Source organism: Ceratotherium simum, chromosome 28, assembly GCF_057802395.1.
Source record: "Ceratotherium simum simum isolate JZ-2026a chromosome 28, ASM5780239v1, whole genome shotgun sequence".
NCBI classification, from domain to species: Eukaryota; Metazoa; Chordata; class Mammalia; order Perissodactyla; family Rhinocerotidae; genus Ceratotherium; species Ceratotherium simum.
In genome coordinates this window covers 40,308,986-40,329,241 of record NC_141927.1, presented here as the reverse complement: position 1 = coordinate 40,329,241, position 20,256 = coordinate 40,308,986, and the positions used below count along the sequence as shown (strand labels likewise).

General features: G+C 44.1%; 1 protein-coding gene across 1 annotated transcript in view; it reads left to right on the top strand.

The window, feature by feature from the left end:
- SH2D4A (SH2 domain containing 4A) overlaps window positions 1-20,256 on the top strand; it is a 69,301-nt gene that overhangs the window by 15,668 nt on the left and 33,377 nt on the right. The window contains exons 3-4 of the mRNA XM_087418633.1: window positions 1,197-1,356; window positions 3,040-3,211. Coding sequence (XP_087274759.1) covers window positions 1,197-1,356; window positions 3,040-3,211 — 332 coding nt within the window. The remainder of the gene's footprint in view (window positions 1-1,196; window positions 1,357-3,039; window positions 3,212-20,256) is intronic.

Below are 20,256 nucleotides of genomic sequence, written 5' to 3'. Positions count from 1 at the left end.
GTCGATGCTCGCCCGGGATCCGAACCCGGGCCACCAGCAGCGGAGCGCGCGCACTTAACCGCTAAGCCACGGGGCCGGCCCCAGAAGACGCTTTAATGGAAACCTTCCTCTATTTAATGTGAGACGACAAGACACGATCCCAGTGTGGATTTCTAACCTGTAAGCACGGCCGAGCTGTGTTCCAGTTAGGTGGCCTGTTTCACATACTCGACACCACTGGCTAGTTTGGGTCCTCAGGGCCCAGGGAGCTTGACTGGAGCCAACTGGGGACCATAATGGCCCTGGGTAGGTCTGCTCTGGGGCCTTTAGATTTAGGGTCTGCACCTCTTGGCCTCTCCTGTGTATGTGCCACCTTCTCCAGGTGTCAGGGGGCATGACCTGTGTGGTCGCATCTCATGAGTACAGAACTAGGATGTAATACAACCCTGGCAACCAGTTGTAAACAACAGTTATTTGAGTAGCCTCACCAGGTATCGCACTGACAGTCACAGGCTGGTGTGAAGCTCTGAGCAGCCACATCAGTAAACAGTAGGAGAGTGATGATAGCAGGGAGCCTCTCAGGGACTCCTGTGACATGGCAGGCACTGGGAAAGGACCTGGCCACCTCGGCAGCCTGCTCCCCCAGCAGTCCTACGCAGCAGATGTCAGTATTCCCATTTTGCAGTTGAGGAAATTGAGGCTTAGAGAGATCCAATAATTTGCCCAAGTCACCCAGCTAGTAAGTGGCAGGGTTAGGATTTGAATTCAAACCAGTCTAACTCTAAAATGCATGGTTTTACCCAGCAATGAAGCCTATAAAGATAGGGGAAGCACCACACCCTGGAGCAGCTGTGTAATTGTGAGTTACAAGGAGATTCTTAGACTTAAGAGGTTCTGGTGTCTGATGCCAGCTCCGTTACCCTAAGGGATAATGCAAACAATGCCTGCTCTCCTCCCGTCTTGACTTGTTCATTTATAAAATGGGCGCAGGCAAAAGCCATATTCATCATATTTTAAAACAAGCACTACTGCAGCTGCCACCACCCACTGCCACTGCTTCCATTGTCCCTGGGCATGCTGCTTGTTCCTGAGCAGGTTGGAAGTGCTCTGCCTCATCTAATTTTTTTTCCCCAAAGTTCCTAAATAGCTTAATGATGGGAAACATAATAACCCATGACTAAAGATTTTTTTCAATCCGAATTTTGTTTTGCTTGCAGAGAATGGCAAATCCGTTCATTGGAAACTGGGAGCTGATAAGGAAGTCTGGGTCTGGGTGATGGGCGAACACCATCTAGATAAACCCTACGACGTGCTCTGTAATGAAATGATTGCTGAGAGGGCCCGGCTGAAAGCGCAGCAGGAAGCAGAAGAGCTCAGGTAGGAGATCTGCAAACCAGCGAGAGGCTGGCCAGACCTTGTAAAGCAATGCAAAGATGCTCCTGCTCACGGCATCTGGGAGAGAGGGGTTGGGGTCTGAGGGTCACAAAATAACTTTAGATCTCTCTGGAAACTTTCTCTGGACTTCTGGCGATTCCCCTCATTCCCACACTGCTATCAGGTCAACTGTTTCACTTCCCCACTTGTCATTCCAGTTTTGATCTGGATGCAGTTCCCTCGTGGTCATTGGCTTCACTAGAATCACGCTAGAGCAGTGCAGACCGCCACAGCTGAGCATCAGGACTATAACTGAGAAATGCAGCCGCTGTTCAGGCTCAGGCCTTCAGAGGAGATTGCTGAGATCTGGGCGGCGGCATAAGCCGGCCCTGTAGGTGCTTACACTGTGCCAGGCCCTGGGAATTCAACGATGAACAAGGAGCTTCCAGTGTAGGAGGAGAGACAGGCAGATACATGACTAACTGCAGCTGATACAGGCTGTGATATGTGCTATAGTTAAGTTATGAACAGAGTGTTAACTGAGCCTATCGTTCTGATCCACAGAAGAGGTGAAATCTGAATTGAACCTTGAAAGATAAGTAGAGTTTTCTAGCTATGGAAGATCAGGAAGGAAATTGCAGGCAGAGGGCATAATCAAGACCCCTAGACTTGAATATGTATGGTTCTGTGGGTAATGCGTTCTTCTGAGTGTTTGGGGTGTATGTGGGCAAGTGGTAGGAGACATGGGCCATGCTCTAAACAGCCTCGAAGGCCACATTTAGGAGTTTGGACCTTATTCTGTGAGCAGTGAGGAGGTTATGAATAAGGAAGTGACACGATCAACTGGAGATACAGAAAGGTAACTTGCGGGGTAGCAGTGAGGTGGGTGATGGCCCCTCTGCTGGATGCCCAGAGTGGCCTCCTCAAAGCCTGCTGCCCCTTGAGTGCTGACAGCCTAGCTGAGCTGGCAAAGTAGAAACAGACATGTGGACCTCGATTCAGTTCCCAGGGGCTAGTGATGCTGCCCACCAACTCCTGTAACTTTAAAATTGTAAATGGCCACACAGAGATAAAGGAATTATTTGCTGCTGATCATAGGAAGGCAGTGTGTTCTAGCAGTTTAGCCTCTGAACCAGGAGTTGGGCAGACCGGAGTTCAAATCCTGGCAGTGCCGCTATGTGGCCTTGATAAATTATATATAATTATTTTGAGCCTCTTACAACACAGCAAGGATAACAGGGTCTTCCTCATAGGGTTGTTATGGGGATTAAGGTAATGTCTTTAAAATACCCAGCAGATGGGGGCTGGCCTTGTGGTGTAGCAGTTAAGTGAGTACGCTCCACTGCTGGCAGCCCGGGTTTGGATCCCCGGTGCGCACCAATGCACTGCTTGTCCAGCCATGCCGTGGTGGCGTCCCACATAAAGTGGAGGAAGATGGGCACGGATGTTAGCTCAGGGCCAGCTTTCCTCTGCAAAAAGAGGAGGATTGGCATGGATGTTAGCTCAGGGCTGATCTTCCTCACACACACACACAAAAATACCCAGCAGGGGACTCGGTGTATTATAAGCACGCTGTAAATGGTTTCTGTTACTATTTTTCACATAATTTGAGTGTAAACATCTGCTTTGGAAAAGCTGTCCATGTTAAAGAACGTTTTTGATAATTTCACATTTGTTTCTCTTCAGAAAAACTCAGTCCAAAGAATTCACCAATAGCTTGAAAACAAAGTCACAGCACTGTGATCTGCCAGCACCGGCTAACAGGGAGACGGAGAGCATCTGTGGGAAGGCGGCAGGAGAGGAGGAGGTGGGGCGCGGCTCTGGAGCAGCACCACCCCGCGAAGAAGAGAAAATCCCAGTGAGTCTTCTGTACCTGTGAATGTGCGGGAGTTCATGACTGGGGGAGACAAGGATGCTGGGGCCGCTGAGATGAGTGTAGCTGAGCACCGGGATCTTACACTTGCTTTTCTGGGAAAAATCCCTCCCCCTTTGAAGGCCCTGCTGTTCATTTCATTTGGGGGATTTGACTCACTTGGTACTTCACAAAAAAGGTAAAGCACCCCTTCTTCGTGGGGCTGACAGGGCTAATAAAGAACTCGAGGAATAAAATTTTTCATTTTAAGATATTTTCAGGGTTTATTTTCCCCTGTTTTATGTCTTCTATAACAGAGGTCGGCAGACTTTCTCTGTGAAGGGCCAGGTAAAAACACTTGAGGCTTTGTGGACCGTGTGGTCTCTGTTGCACTGTACACAAACGAATGGGCATGGCTGCGATCCAGTAAAACTTGGCTGACTGACGCAGGCCCTGGGAATTCAGTGACGACCAAGGAGCTTCCAGTCTGGGAGGAGAAACAGGCCTGTGGGCTGCAGCTGCCGACCGGTGCCTGCGTGATCTGGACTGGGTTCTGTGGAGTCTCCCCCTTTTGGTTGAGACTAAACGTCCGTGCCTCTCTGGCTTCTGAGGTTCTGCCCGTGATCGTGGGGACAGTTACTTCTTCAACACCACAGAATTTTACACTCAGAACTGGTGTGAATTATCTTACGTTTCAGGTGGTTTTAAAAGCTCAAACGTAATTTGCTGCTTGGATTATAGCTTGAAAGAACAGTAACACTGTATTATGAAGTACCTTCTTCCACCAGGAATTTCGCTATGCTAAGAATTAACGGGGGATCTGTGGTTGCTTGACTTCCATTCAGGTCCTGGCTCTATGACGCGAGTGGTGTGTGCTCTTGACTCTGCGAGGCTGTCGGTGGGGATACAGTTACCTGTCCTGCCTACGTCACGGGCGTGGTGATACTCAAATAACTGACAGGAGTGGAGGGTTACTCTGTGGCAGAGTGCACTGCTAAGGGCCTCATTAATCCTCAGGACAACATTAGGAACTAGGGGCTGTTTGTATTTGTCCATTTTACAGGTGAGGAAACTGAGGTTGGGTATGGTTACTCAGTCTGCCCGAGGCCTTAGAGTTGATAAAAGACTGAACCAGGCTTCAAACCGAGGTCTGCAGGACCCCTAGGTCACTCCTTAATTGTTGTATTTGATCGCCTCGTTGGTACGAGGAATGTGAAGAAGTTTTATGAGAGCTACAACTATGAGGCTCAAATATTTAGAGGTATAAAATTGTGAAATTTGGTTTGTGTCCCGGCTCAGCCCCGCATGCTTCCCTCACATCTACCGTGAGGCACCCGTGCTTTCCCAGGCCTGTGCTGCACTCAGCATGTTGAATACCAGACTCCCTGCAAACAGCTCCCTCCCTTCCTCACACCCCTAAGGTGAAGAGCAGCAACCACAATACCTCCTGCAGGAGCATGAAACACGCGTGCTTGTCTTTGTGCTTCAATTACAGTACTTTCCTAGAAAAAAAATCTTTCAAAAGTAGGACGAAAGATTAAAATAGAAATTAAAATAGATACTATGGTTATTATTCTTTTACTATATAATAAATATTATAGGAAGAGTGGCACTCTTCCATTTCTTAGATGTTTGCCAAACTGTCATATGGAAAGAGATTGGGGCGAGGTATAAGGAAACATTTAGGTGGAAGAAATATGGAGAAAATAGGTGACAGGTTTTTACATTTCTGCTTTTCATCTTACCCTGCATCAGAGAAAATGCTTTCAGGGTCTTAAATATATGTATATAGATAATGATGAGAAGATCCCAAGATTGATTGATTTACTCATTCATTTAAAAAGTACCCATTATGTGCTAGGCGTTGAGATTACAATGTTGGAGTAAAAATGGAATCACTACTCTCATGAACTTTATAGTTGAGGAAGCAGAGAGAGACGTCACGTAACGTATTTAAACGATACTCAGTGCCCCAGGATGGGCTGTGTCTCTCTGCACCCCCATTACAGCAGAGCCTGAGCACTGTAGGGCGTGCAGGATGGCTTTGCAGAGGACATGGAGCTGGAGGTGATGACAGACGGTTCCAGCGAAGGGATGGTGTGGGAAAGGCTGTGTAGCGGAGGGACAGGCTTTGGAGGAACTGAAGAAGGCTGTGTGGCTGGAGTGCAGACAGGAAAGAGGAGAGATGATGGAGTGAGGGGTGGGCAGGACCATACAGGACCGCGTCCTGGGGTCGACTTTTGAAGCTTTTGTCAAGAACAGTTGGAAATTGTCAGTGATTTTTGAGTAAGAGGTTGACCTGATCAGGTTTATATTTTGAAAGGGACTCATCATTCTTGGATCAGGGTGGGTGGGAGTGAGGTTTCTAGGAGTTTCTAAGCTTGGATGCCTAGGATAATGGAGGTGTCATCAGCGTAAATAGGAACATCTGGAGAAGCAGCTGGTTGTAAAGAAGATGAACCTACTTTAGAAACATCAGGGATTCCTCATGCTACTCCAGGTGGTAGTGGTAGATAGAAGCTGGTTTGATACATAATAATGAAGTATATACAATTTGATTTAGAGTTGAGAAGCTTTTTCTCATATGGTTATTTCACAACCTCCTGTGAAGCAGTGCAGCTATTTCTTTTGTACAGTTGAAGGAACTAATGCTCACAGAGATTAAGTGATTTGCCCCCAAATCACAGAAAGTCCTCATTTTTGTATATCTACTGTATCCCACTCTCATCGTAACTTTGACATATTTAAAACAGAATTCATCTTCCCCAGATCTACTGCTTCAGACGAGAACTCTGGTGAGAAACTAAGGCCAGCGCTTTGGGAGTCATCCAGTATGTTTCCAAAATGCAATTCAGGTTTGCACAGTCGAGACTTCCGTGTTTCAGCCATTAATTTTAACTATCTAGGAGGATATTGTCATGACTTTAAAATTTCTTTGTCTATACAAAGCCTAAAATTTATTATAAAAAGAAAAATCTCTAAGCACTTTTTATTGAAATTAGTGATCATAATGCTTGTCTGAATAACTGTGGAAGGATTTAAAGAGCAATCAATCTTCTAGAATTATAAACACTGTTCAAGGAAAATCGGCTATAGATGTACTACAGTAAAATGGTCTTGTTAGATTTGCAATAAATTTCCCGGGACAGATTCTCACCAGAAAATGGGCCCCATTTGGAAAGCACCCGTACTGTGTGATCTGAAATCTCTGAAGGGCTGTGGAGAGTTGGTGAAAGTTTAATTCAACCTGAATATGGGTGTGCGTTCGGCACTGGAGAAGCTCGTGTGTAAGTCAGTCACTTGCAGGGCAGGGCCTGGAGTCGCTAAAGACGCCTTGTGTCTGCGCTGAGGAAGACGAGGAGACTGGGTTTCTGCATTTGTGACGGCCAGGGCTTTTTCGGCTCTGCTGTGCTCATCTTCTGAAAGGATCGAGGCAGACGGAGTGAGGGACCCTTGGGCCTGTGTGGGACTTGGGGTAAATCTCGCAATTACTTCTTCATCATCCTCCCTCTTTGCCCACTAATGTTTTGAATAAGATGACATCGGGTTAAAAGAATGCCAAAGCCAGCTTAAAGGGAAGAAAACTACATCCTCAGAGCGTAGCCAGGAGCCTGGGATGTTCTTAGGTTTGCCTGAGTGCTGGTAATTGGAGTGAGAGTGGTTGGGGTGAGGAATTTGACGTTTTACATATGTGTAGCCCTGACCAGCTGTCAGAAGCCTGAGATTGATTACGTCTCTTGATCCTCACGACAACCGTAGGAGATGTGAAACAGGTTCTTGCTCTCCAAGTGAAGGAAGGAAGGGCAGTGGTTTGTGCAAAGCCAGAGTCAGAGGCGGAGCTGGGGCTGCGACCGGGCCCTCTAGCTCAGGCCGGCGCTCTGGCCGTCTGGTCATCCGCTCCACTCACGTCTGCAGCTCAGTGATCACACTGTTGGGATTCGAGTTTTTGCTTTTTTCCCCCCGTAAAGCAGGAGTGCTTTAGACCCAGACATTGTTGGCTTTAAAATTAAATAGAAGAACTTTTTCTTGAAGAAAACGTGGAGAAAGAGCGAGAGGAGGGGTGGGGAGGTGGTGGAGAAACAGACACGATGAAGTCTGACTGCCTGGAAGCCCGCGACAGTCTGAGTCGCGTCGTGGTGCTGCCTGGAGTGCGCAGCTCTGCCGTGCTGCTCTCACTCTTTCTCAGGTTTCCCAAGCGGTGTCTCTGCCCTGCGCTGTGAAAGCGCGGGGTCTGGGGGCAGGGTCATCACGTGGGCAAACCTTTCGGAGCTTCTGTTTTCTCGTCTATAAAAACTGGGAATTAAAAATACCTGCCCTGTTTATCTAATGGTTGTTTGTAAAGATTACCTGAGATAATTTATTTGGAAATGCCTGGAAAACTGCAAGTCCTGGTACAAATCCCAGGGGTTAGTTTAGCTAGAAACACTCAAAGCCTCGTCTCCTGTGTGTGACAGCGAGAGCCTTGCACAGTGGGCTGGTTGGGTTGAATCAGTCCTTCCCTGAGCAAATATTTACCAAGGGTTCAGTACATGTAATGATAGGTATTATGGAGCCACAAGGTAGGCACACAACAAAGTCTTCATCTTTTAGGAGTTAGAAGAAAGAAGAGATGTGCTTAGAAATCATGAGTAAGGCAGGACATGATGGAGTTCCAGGTGGGGTGTGGCCACTCGGCTGGTTTGAGCATGGCAGGGATGGGGGTGAGCATGAGGCCGGGGGGAAGAAGAATCTACAGTCCTGGTGAGGAAAATATGGGTGGTAAGAAAGTGACAAGCATCATGTGTGGGGACACGGGGAGGAGAGCAGCCTGACTGGGATGAACTGCTTTGGCCAGGACTCAGGGCAGGTTCATTTGAGAAGGGGCTGAGAGGCCACATTATGAAGAGGAATCAGACTTGGCCTGTGTATCCATTTTCTGTTGCTGCCACAGCAAATTACTGTAAACTTAATGGCTTAAGATCTACTCATCTGTTGTCTCTCGGCTCCTTAGGTCAGAATTCTGACATGGCTTGGCTAGGTCCTCTGTTTAGGGTCTCGCAAGGCAGAAATCACAGTGTCAACTGAGACGGGTTCTTATCTGGAAGCTTTGGGAAAGAATCGCTTCCTAGCTTTTCCAGATTATTGGCCAGATGAGCCACGTGAGGGGCCTGTTTCCCTCCTGGCTGTCAGCCTGGGGGCAGTCAGCTCCTGCAGGCTGCCTGCATTGCTTCTCATGTTTCCCACATGCCCCCCTCCAGCAAAAGCCGGTTGAGTGTCTCTCCTGCTTAGACTTTAGACTCCACCTGGAGAAAGTCCTCTGCTTTTAAGGGCTTCATGTGATTAGATGGCGCTGACAGGATAGTCTCCCTATTTTAAGGTGCACAGATTATACAGGACATCTGCAGAGTTCCTTTTGCTGTGTCACGTAACATATTCACAAGTTCCAGGATTAGGGTGTGTTCATTTGGGGGGCCGTTCTGCCAAGCTCACTTCTGTAGGTGATGGGCTCAGTTGTACAGGCCTGCCACCTCTTATCCAAAACCTCTGGGCCAGATATGTTTCAGATTTCAGATTTTATAAAAGAAATGCTGTGCATGTGCTATGTAATATACAATGTTCCCAGCAAGGTTTGGGGCAGGACTCTGTAATCAGTTGCTATAAATACTGTAAATAGCCTCATGTTCATTCAAATCAGGTTTTCCCCTCAATATGAGTTATATACGTTCAGAGCTTTTGGATTTCAGAATTGTTGATAAGGGATTGTGGACTTGTGGTGGGTTTTTGAGCTATGGTAGTATAATGAGAGTGAATATGGTAAAATGTAGTCGGAAGAACTGAGTTTTCATTCTGACTCTGTCTCTAGGACTTCATTTTCCTTATCTCTAAAAGGATAAATAATTGATAAAAGTATCGTTTATATTTTTAAAAGGTTTAGTAGCCACAGAGCACATGCAGATAATTCCCACGCCCGCACCTGGGGCAGACATCACTAATCAATGACAGCACTCCTTCCTGCTAATCAATGACAGCACTCCTTCCTGCTGAGCCAGGGCGTGCCCTCCGCCCTGTGCACAGGTGTCCTCCAGCCGTTCTCAGTCATGGGAGTTAGCTGTGGAGGTGGAATCTGTTTGCTGAGATGATTCCTTGTAAGTTTCCTTCCAGCTGTAAACACTCATGATCCTAAATAACACGGGCACCTGCACAACCCAAAGTGGAACGTTTCCTCTCTTCCCTATGACTGTTAAGCAGGGTTTCCACATGGTTTCAGCCGAGAAGCCACCCCACAAGGTCTGGACTTTCGCATATTCAAGCGCAAGTAGGCAAGTGTGTGAGGTCCAAGCGCAGTAGCACAGGGTCAAGGTGAAACCCAGACTCATTTCTGGAAATAAAGTACAAATTATGTCTTCCTCAGTCCCCTGGCAATCCTGTCCTGAGCTGTTCACCACAGCCTTCCATCCCCAGACTCAAACTGTATCTCTTGGCCCACCTGGCAAACAGCTAATCTTCTCATACAGAAAATGTAGAGAGCTGTACCCTTCCCTTCGTGGAACCAGAACACTGAACAGCCCAATCTATAGGTCTGCATTTGGATTATTTTATGCCAGCATAACAATGATTATTTTATCTCCTTGTTAGCAGATGGCTTCTTCCAAGGAGATCTCTTCGAGAACAATGAAAGATTTGCTACAACTCTTAGGGTGAAGAATTCTGCTTCGCCCTTAGAGCCACAAGAAGCAAATCTGGGGGTTTTGAGAAGAATTGTTTGATCCCTGATTCAGGGTTTAGAAAACTTGGGGTCCAGTCTCAAAGCATCTTTCTACACACTCCAGATAATCTTTACAAAAGATTTTTCTAAAGAATATATTTATGTTGATTTAAATTTTCATTTTACCAAATAGATAGCCAAAAGTAAGGCTACCCAATTAAGTACCTGATACCTTGAAACCAGTAGAAGACCTCTAGTCTGGGAATGGAGGTCTCAGTCCTTAGAGGCAGCTCTGTGACTTGGGGCATTATCCTGTAATAAATCAATTCCCTCTATAAAACAGGGATTAAACTAGCAAATTTCCCTTGTTTCTTTACAAGGGAAGCTGAGAAAGCTTATGAACGTGAGGATGCTTGCTCATCATCATCTGATGGAAACAGCAAGAATTGTCCCCTGAAGTCCTTTAATTATGAGATGCTCGTCTTATCACGAGCCCAGCCTTGGTCCCTTCCGTTTTTCTGATGAAGAGGTGGAGGCGAAGGGAGGCTGAGTGGTTTGTGCAGTCTGAGGAGGAGGCTGAAGTAATGCCTAGACTGGAGCTGAGTGTGTGGTTTTTATTCTGAAAAGCAGTTGCCCTCTGCAGAATACCTGCCCTGTCCTTGTTTTTGGCAGGGGTGGCAGCTTTTGGGAAACTCAGAAGTGATGCTCTGCTTAATATTTAGTGAGAGTGTGGTTCTCAGTGGATCACAGCAGACACTCAGGGTTACTGGGTGCCTGTCACTGAACTGGAGGTGATGGTAAGTATATCAGGGTTTAGTTGTCACCCAGCCAGGTCGAGACATGCAGGTCGGGAAGCAAATGCCATTCCCAGGCCAAGACAAGTCTGATAGGGAGTCAAGAGGAGCCAGAGAAAATGACAGTGATGCAATGACTGTGTGAGCAGACTCACCCTCCCTGGGGGAGTCTGGCTTAGAACTGGGAGTCCCCCGTGGCTGAGTGGAAATCCTTAGGAACCCCAGTGTGGACAGCCCTCTGGGTGCAGTCACTTGTCCCCCATCTCTTGCAAGAGAACCTGGGAGAGAACAGAACAGTCCTCAGTGTGGTGGGAGAATGGCAGAGTGTGCTAATTCAAAGATAAGCCTCTTTGTGTTTCTCTACTTATATGTAATTTGTAGATTGGGAACTCATTAATCAGTGGACTGACTGTCCTTGCCCCAGAGGGGACTTTGAATAAAACTAGATCTGCTCACTTTTAGATTTTATCTCTGGAGAATTACTAGTTATTTCTACAGAAATGACCTTAAGAGTGGATCACACTGAAAAACAGGAGATTAAAAAAATTACAACGCAAACATCTGGATTCAAACGTTCCCCCAAAAAAAGAGGCCTTGAGACTAGCAGATTAAAAAGCCTTAAGCAAGATCTTTCCCCTTCATATCTCCCTTAACCAAATGGAGTTAGAGGTGAGACCTCTTGCCTGTCCACCACTACCGTGCATATGTGCGCACACACACAACTCACACACACATTTTCCACACTGCCTCAAGGCTCTGATACCTGCTTTTAAATCTGTCATTTCACCAAAACGGCTGATAACAAAAACACGCCACCAACATGTACATTTTGATTGTAAACTTGACATTGAAACTATGGTGGTTTCCAGTTGTATTTTTCAGTGTTATTCTAACTCATAGCACTGTGTTCCCATTAGTACATAGCAGTGAAGGAGCAACCTGTAAATGATTTTCAGACATAGTGAAAGACTCCACTTAGGCTTTCCTTTTTCATATATCCCTTCCAAACCAAAGGTAAGCTTGTGTCTGCTCGGAAATCAGCAGTCCTCTAAAACCAGATTTTGGTTGTTTGCCTCTATAAAGGAGGGATTCAGAAGCAGGATACTAAGGTCAGACCACTTCTTTGAAAGAATAGAAAAGAATACACTGGATTGTTTTTCTGGACCCTTGTTCATCTAGGTGCTACAGCATAGCAACCAAATTTGGGGGGTTTTGTGGCTTGAGCTTTCTGTAAAGTGTGGAAAGCAGCATTCGAGAAAAGCTCCTTATGTGGTTGAATCAGCAGTGAGTACTGATGCCTTGTGAGCGGGCAGCTGGAGAAGTCTGCACCCCACCCGCGTGGACGCCCTGTGCCAGGCCTGGTGGGACCATCTTGGGGTTGCCTGGCCCTTGTCTGCAGACAGCCATATTGCCAATCCCTGAAAGAGAGCCGGGTTCACCTTGTAATAAGGAGCCCTGCTGTAAACAGAATGGGAAAATGTATTCCTGAAATGCAAGCTAGAATTTTGAGGACTGATATGGGTATGAAGAAAAAAGAGGAATAACCCCATACCAGTAATTGTATCCTTTGATGTATATATATTCCTTTCTAGTATACATGAAGGAAGCATTTCAATATTATTTTTGTGAGAAATAAAGTATTGGGTATACCAGGTAAAAATAGACAAGGAATTAATTGTGCTCATCTTATTAATTCAAGAGTAGAGCCATAATGAGAGAGTTACACAATTACCGAAGTAGTTTCCATGTAACTGTAGTAGAATTTCATGGTACTTTGTAGAATAAAATTTTATATAAGATGGGATCACAGAATTCTAGGGGCCTTAAAAGCCATTTAAGCTAAAAACAATGTTATATAAAAAGCTTAATATAAAGTAAATTACAACAGAAACATATTTCTAGTCTCGAGGGTTGTACGTTATGCAGTTGGTAACGCAGTTTAATTTTGCATGATGGCAAGTGACGTTTTGCAGTAATTCACTTATCCAACTCACTAGAAGTCGTGTGCTGGGAAGAAAAACACAGACTCAGGAGACGGGGGTCCTGTCACCACGGAGAGTCAGTCACTTAACCTCTGGGGCTCAGTTTCCTCATCTTAAAAATGAACGTCACAGTAGCCACATACCACTGGCTGGGATGTGAGAATCAAGTGAAATAATATACATAAAAGTCTTTTGTAAAGTATTATGTATGGTATAAATATGATTTTCTGTCATTATTTATGGTTAGATTCCTGTTTTCTGTTGCATCAGGACTTCCCAAATCAATCATATTTTTAAGACTCTTTGAATATTTTCTTAATGATTCTTTATTACTTTATACTTGCACTTTATATTTAACAATTACTTGATTTCCCTTGCTTGTCTTTTTCTTTTTCGTGGATCATGTGTCAGGTGTCTCCCTGGTGAGAACGTAAGAGTGGACTTGGAAACTCTTTCATGTCTGAAGTGCTTTCCCCTAACAGCCTTTACCAGTGCTGCGTTATTGCACTTTCTGAGGAGGTTACTGCCCAGTTCTGCTGTTTGCACCGCGCTTTGAGGGCTTGTAGAGGGAAGGTGCTATGAAAGTGGACAGATGTTCCTCCAGTGTGACAGTTCAGTGCTCTAGTATGCTCAAAATAAACTCAGACACTAAAGACATTGTACTATTTAAAGATGTGCCGTAAAATTACACACCCTGTTAGAGTCTGCTGTTCTGTTAAGTCAGGATATCCAGTAGTCTCTGTGCATAGATTTTGCTAGGAACAATGTTAGAGAAATGGGGAAAAGATTCCCTAGGGTCTCCGTTGTCCTAACTCATGTTCCAGGAAAATCACTCCACAGGGACCATGGACCATATTTTCAGCAGTAAAATTGGTTGTCCTGTTTTTCATCTTGTTAGTCTAGTTTGCCTTAGGAAAATATCTCCACTCTCTCTATATTATTATTCTTTGTAACTTTATCAAAGCACCGTTCCATTCTGCCTCTCCTCTTATTTTAGAAAGAAAAGCTAAATCCGAGTATGCTCAAAAGCTTAATGGTATAGTCATCATTGTGAAATTCCCTTTTTATTTAAAATGGCTGGGAATAGGATGATCTGATTATTCCAGAGACCTGGTTAGCAAAATGAGTGAGTTACAGGCCATCAATTTACAGAGAATTTGAATCCAGTCTATCCTGATTAGTATTAAAACTAGACTGAACATCTTTCAATGAGTGAGAACGTGAGGACTGGCGAGTGTGTTCATGCATTCTCCAGGTATGTCCTGAGGCCTCACTAGGTGCAGCCACTGTTCTGTGTGCCGAGGCTCCGGTGTCGGTACATAAGCTGGCCTGCTCTTTGCCTCGTGGAGGTTATCGTTCTGACCGCCAGTCTGGTAAGGAATACCATGGACTTAAGTGGTGTGAGAGCTGGATGAGTAAATACGTAACCTAGTAGTTTGTTTTCAAAAGTAAACTCTTGATTTTAGCCCATTAATTCATCGTTTTCATCTTCACCATAAAAATTGAGTGTTAGAAATGTTCTGTTTATTGGAGCTTTTATTTGGTTTATTTATTTTGGTTTATTTGGAGGTTTATTTGGAATTAAATGTGCTTGGCATTTGATTACACATAGTCCTACTTTTAAACAGAGTGAATATTAAGTTAGAAGCCAGAATGAACCATTTTTCAAATCAGTTTTAAAAGTGAATATAATTAGAATAATCCTCATATGACACATAGTCTCTAGGGGAAATATAATTTGAATCATGTAATATCAATATTGCTAGCAGCATCTTTTGGTAACCCAATTGCTTATGTAGATTTGACTTGCCCTACTTCTGAGTTTAACAGTAATCATACATACAGGCATACCTTGTTTTATTGTGCTTCACTTTATTGTGCTTCACAGATACTGTCTTTTTCACAAATTGAAAGTTTTTGGCCACTGTATGTTGAGCAAGTCTGTTGGAGCCATTTTTCCAACAGCATGTGCTTACTTTGTGTCTCTGTGTCACATTTTGGTAGTTCTCACAATGTTTCAAATGTTTTCATTAGTATTATGTTTTTTATGGTGATCTGTGCTCAGTGATCTCTGATGTTACTATTGTAATTGATTTGGGGCACCAAGAACTCCGCACACATAAGATAGCAAACTTAATCGATAAATGTTGCATGTGTTCTGACTGCTCCACCCACCGGCTGTTTCCCCACCTCTCTCCCTCTCCTCAGGCCTCCCTATTCCCTGAGACACAACAATATTGAAATTAGGCCAATTTATAACCCTACAGTGGCCTCTAAGTATTCAAGTGAAAGAATCTCACTTCTCTCACTTTAATCAAAAGCTAGAAATGATTAAGCTTAGTGAGGAAGGTGTGTCGAAAGACAAGAGAGGCCAAAAGCTAGGCCTCCTGTGCCAAACAGGTAGCCAAGCTGTGAATGCAAAGGAAAAGTTCTTGAAGGAAATTAAAAGTGCTACTCCAGGGAACACACGAATGATAAGAAAGTGAAACAGCCTTATTGCTGATGTGGAGAAATGTTTAGTGGTCTGGATAGAAGAGCAAATCAGCCACAACATTCCCTTAAGCCAAAGTCTAATCTAGAGCAGGGCCCTAACTCTCCTCAATTCTGTAAAGGCTGAGAAAGGTGAGGAAGCTGCAGAAGAAAAGTTTGAAGCTAGCAGAGGCTGGTTCATGAGGTTTAAGGAAGGAAGCCGTCTCCATAACATAAAAAGGCGAGGTGAAGCAGCAAGTGCTGATGTGGACGCTGCACATGGTATCCAGATCTAACTAAGATAATTAATGAAGGTGGCTACACTAAACAACAGATTTTCAATGTGGGCAAAACAGCCTTCTATTGGAAGAAGATGCCATCTAGGACTTTCGTAGCTAGAGAGAAGTCCATGTCTGGCTTCAAAGCTTCAAAGGACAGGCTGACTCTCTCCTTAGGGGCTAATGCAGTTGGTGACTTTAAGTTGAAGCCAGTGCTCATTTACCATTCTGAAGATCCTAGGGCCCTTAAAATTATGCTAAATCTACTCTGCCTGTGCTCTGTAAATGGAATAACAAAGCCTGGGGGACAGCACATCTGTTTATAACGTGGTTTACTGAATATTTTAAGCCCACTGTTGAGACCTACTGCTCAGAAAAAGATACCTTTCAAAATATTACTGCTCATTGACAATGCACCTGGTCACCCGGAGCTCTGATGCAGATATACAGTGAGATTAATGTTGTTTTCATACCTGCTAAGACAACATCCGAAAAAATCTGGAAAGGATTCTCCATTCTAGATGCTGTTAAGAACATTCGTGATTCGTGGAAAGAAGTCAAAATATCAGCAATAACAGGAGTTTGGCAGAAGTTGATTCCAGCCCTCATGGATGACTTTGAGGGGTTCAGGACTTCAGTGGAGGGAGTAACTGCAGATGTGGTGGAGACAGCGAGAGAACTAGAATTAGACGTGGAGCCTGAAGATGTGACTGAACTGCTGCAATCTCATGATGAATCTTTAACAGATGAGGAATTGCTTCTTATGGATGAGCAAAGGAAGTGGTTTCAGCAAAGAAAGTGGTTTCTTGAGATGGAAGCTGCTCCTGGTGAAGCTGCTGTGAAGACTGTTGAAATGACAACAAAGGATTTAGAATATGACATAACCTTAGTGGATAAAGCAGTGGCAGGGTTTGAGAAAACTGACTCCAGTTTTGAAAGAAGTTCTGTCAGTAAAACGCTACCAGACAGCATCCCATGCTACAGAGAAATCATTCGTGAAAGGAAGAGTCAGTCGATGAGGCAAACCTCATTGTTGTCTCATTTTAAGCAATTGCCACGGCCCCCCCTGCCTTCAGCAGCCACCACCCTGATCAGTCAGCAGCCATCAACATCAAGGCAAGACCCTCCACCAGCAAAAAGATTACAGGTCACTGAAGGCTCAGATGATGGTTAGCATTTTTTTATTATTGACGTATGTACACTGTTTTTTTAGACATAATGCTGTCGCACACTTAATAGACTACAATATAGTATAAACATAATTTTTATATGCTCTGGGAAACCAAAACATTCATGTGACTGGCTTTATTGTTTTGGTCAATAAATATTTCGAGGCAGTTTGTATTTTTAAATAGAGTAAATATGAAGCAGATAAGATTGCTTTTACTCTGCCCGTAACGTTGCAGCAGAAGTCTCTGCAAGGTAGCAGGTGGGAGGTGCCTGCATGTCTTCCACGCGTGAGAGCAGACGTGTGTTCTCTCTGGGCCCCCACAGAAAGAGCAAGCTGTAGAAACAGAGAGGACGTGGGTTTCAGTCCCTGCTTTCCCGCCTATTAACAGGTCACTTTACCTCTTTGGTGAACAGGTGGTAGCTGCTTTGGCACCCTTATGGGGTTGATAAGAAGGTAAATGATGTGTTGGACTTGAAAGTGCTTTGTAAGCAAAAATTGTGCAGGTAGGTGGGTAGTTTCCCTCCCTTTCTTGTGTCACACTTAGGAATAACTAGAGAGTGCGTTCCCTGGAACACAGCACTGTGTTCAGAGAGGGCGTGGTATCCTCTCCAGGAAGCTCTTCCTCCTCACTCTGGGATGCTCCGAGTGGCAACAGTGTTCCTTAGGTCATCTCCCTCTGGTATTGGTGTCATGAATGATCACTTTTGAGCCACTAATCTGCCTGTGTTTTGATAAAGGAAATCTCTTTGGATCACACTATTTTCATTCTGTTACCTTGTACGTTGTGTATTTCATGCATTTGTAGAACATGTAAGTGTATCTGAATGAGCCTGCTTTATACAAGTCTTAATTAAGTTCTTCATGTTATTTTAACACTCCGGAATAATGGCAAATCTTGGTTCACCTTGAAAATTAGAATTTTTATAAATGTGGTTCTTAGTATGTGTTAATGGTTTTAGAGTTTACAATATGTTTTAGACATATAGAAGTACTTGAATAGAAGTATTGATCTTTGGGGTGGTTGTTAAACTAATCAATTATTTATGCTAACTCTTCCACTTAAGACCAACTTGTGAGCTTTGCTATACTAAAAACAAAACCTAAAACTTCAAAGAAAGGATGACAGCTCTGACTGACACCCATTGATGGTGCTGATGGTCACAGTGGTCCCTTTGGTCCCCGGCCTCATGTCCTTTTCATTGTCTGGTTCACGTGTCAGTGGTTGGTTTTGAGTTATTTCAAGAATATTAATAACCCCATCATATCTGATAAGTGAAAAAGCAGTGAGCATGTTGAAAGTACTAGTAAGAAAAAGCATATGACAATGATAGAAAAAAAATTAAGATAAAAAAAGCAAGTGGTGAGAAAGCAGTGTTGTATGTGTGTATGAGATGAATACTTCAGCTGAAGGAATAATTCTAAGGGACAAAGAATAACTCATGCACTATGTTTCAAGTGTTGTACCCATGCAGTTGACAGTAATAGGCAAGTGATGGGGGAAAAACATTTGACAAAGTAGACGACACTTTGGAATCTGTGGGTTGGCAGAGCAGTGTCAGATGCCTATTAATTCAGGTGCTAATGGAGGAAACAACTAACAGTTTGCTCAGGAGCTTAGAGGCTGAGCATGGTGCAGGTGCTGCTGACAAATCCCTCTCAAAGCCCTCTGGCTGCACAGGTCCAGGTCCTGCTGAGACAGGCGGGCGGAGAGGCTGGGAAGGGGTGGGTGTCTCTAGAGCATTATCTGCAGTGCCTGAGGAGGTATCTGGGAGGATGGTTCCCTGCCTCCTAATTTTCAACATAGAAGAAACTGATCCTTCGTGCAAAATGATGCCCCACAGATCTTCTATCAGTGAGGAAAGGAGAGTGAGCCTGGTTTTAAAGCTTACATTGCTAATAGTGGAAATGTATTCAGAGTCTGCAAGCCTGAGCCCTTCAAAGTCATCTTGGACTTTTGAACAGACAGACGTACGCAAAACCTGTTGGAACAGTTCTAACGTAAATAGAGGACCTGGTTACCATACTATTCTCTTTTAGATTCAGAGCAGCTACATATCCTTTTATATTAAAATTTAAAAAATGAGCAGAGTATGGTAAGTAGCAATTGTGAAACCTACAGGATTCATTACTTTGCCAAGTAATAAGCATAAGAAATCTGTTGACCTACAACTCCTTTCCCTATTGTTACAATGTTGCCATAGTGGAGACAGCATAAACTTGAGCACAAGCCAGCTGGGTGTAAGCTACACAGTGCCTCTGAAATTCACTTTCTTCATCTGAAAATTGGGCATTATGTTGCCTATCTCTCAGAGATGTTGCAAGGAGTAAAAATAATACTCGGTCACTAACACTGTGCCTGGTCATAATAGGCCTTCAGTGACTAGTAACCATTAGTGGACTTAGAGTTAATAGCACTCCCCATGATTAGTAAAAAATCTTGGCAGAGAGCTTGAAGTGTGGCCAAGTTTTATTAGCTGAGATAGACAAAACTTTTGGAATACAGTCATGCGCTGCATAATGACGTTTCGGTCAATGATGGACTGCAAATACGATGGTGGTCCCATAAGATTATAATGGAGCTGAAAAATTCTTATTGCCTAGTGCCGTCGTAACCATCATAACATCATAATGCAACACATTACTCATGAGTTTGTAGTGATGCTTGTGTAAACAAACCTACTGTGCTGCCATCATGTAAAAGTATAGCACATACAATTATGTACACTACATGATACTTGCTAATGATGATAAATGACTCTGTTACTGGTTTATGTATTTACTATACTTTTTACTGTTATTTTAGTGTGTATTCTTTCAAAAACTTTCAAAAAAGTTTACTGTAAAACAGTATGCCGTGTCATGCTGGCAGCAGCCTCATACACATCTTGTGTTTATCGCATCTCTTCATTGCATCATTTTCTCTTGTGCTTGATTTAATCTCACGTTGTTTTGTTCATCATGGCCCCTTATTGTACAAAATCCACTGCTAATGTTGCCAGTAAGAGGCCATATCGAGTGATTGATCTGGAAACAAAATTAAAAGTGATTAAGGACTATGAAGGTGGAAATCAGTGTTAGTTATTCCTCACCAGTCAGGGATGTCCCATTCCACCACAGCTATGATCTTGAAGGACAAGAACAAAGCGACAGAAGCTGTTGAAGGATCTGCTTCATTGAAGGCCACAAGACTAACAAGGGCCCATATTAGACATGGAGAAACTTCTAATGACCTGGATTGAAGACCAGACACAGAAGCATATGCCTCTCAGCACCATGGCAATCATAGCCAAAGCAAAAGTTTGTTTGCAATGTTGAAAGAAAAGGCTGGACCCAACTACAATGTTGAATTTACTGCTAGCTCTGGGTAGTTTAAACAGTTCAAGAATTGTTATTCATCCGTTGAAACGGATGCCTGAAAGGACTTTCATCCATAAAGATATCAAGTCAATGCCAGGTTTCAAGGCTTTTAAGGACAGGATAACAGTCCTGCTTGGGGGCAGTGTTGCAGGCTACAAATTGAAACCCTTTGTGATCTGGCACAGTGAGACCCCAGGGCCTCAAGCATATCAGTAAGCACACACTGCCACTGTACTACAGGAGCAATAAGAAGTCATGGATGACCCAGCTCCTCTTCCAAGACGCCCTCCTGAATTGCTCTGCCAGCAACCTGGA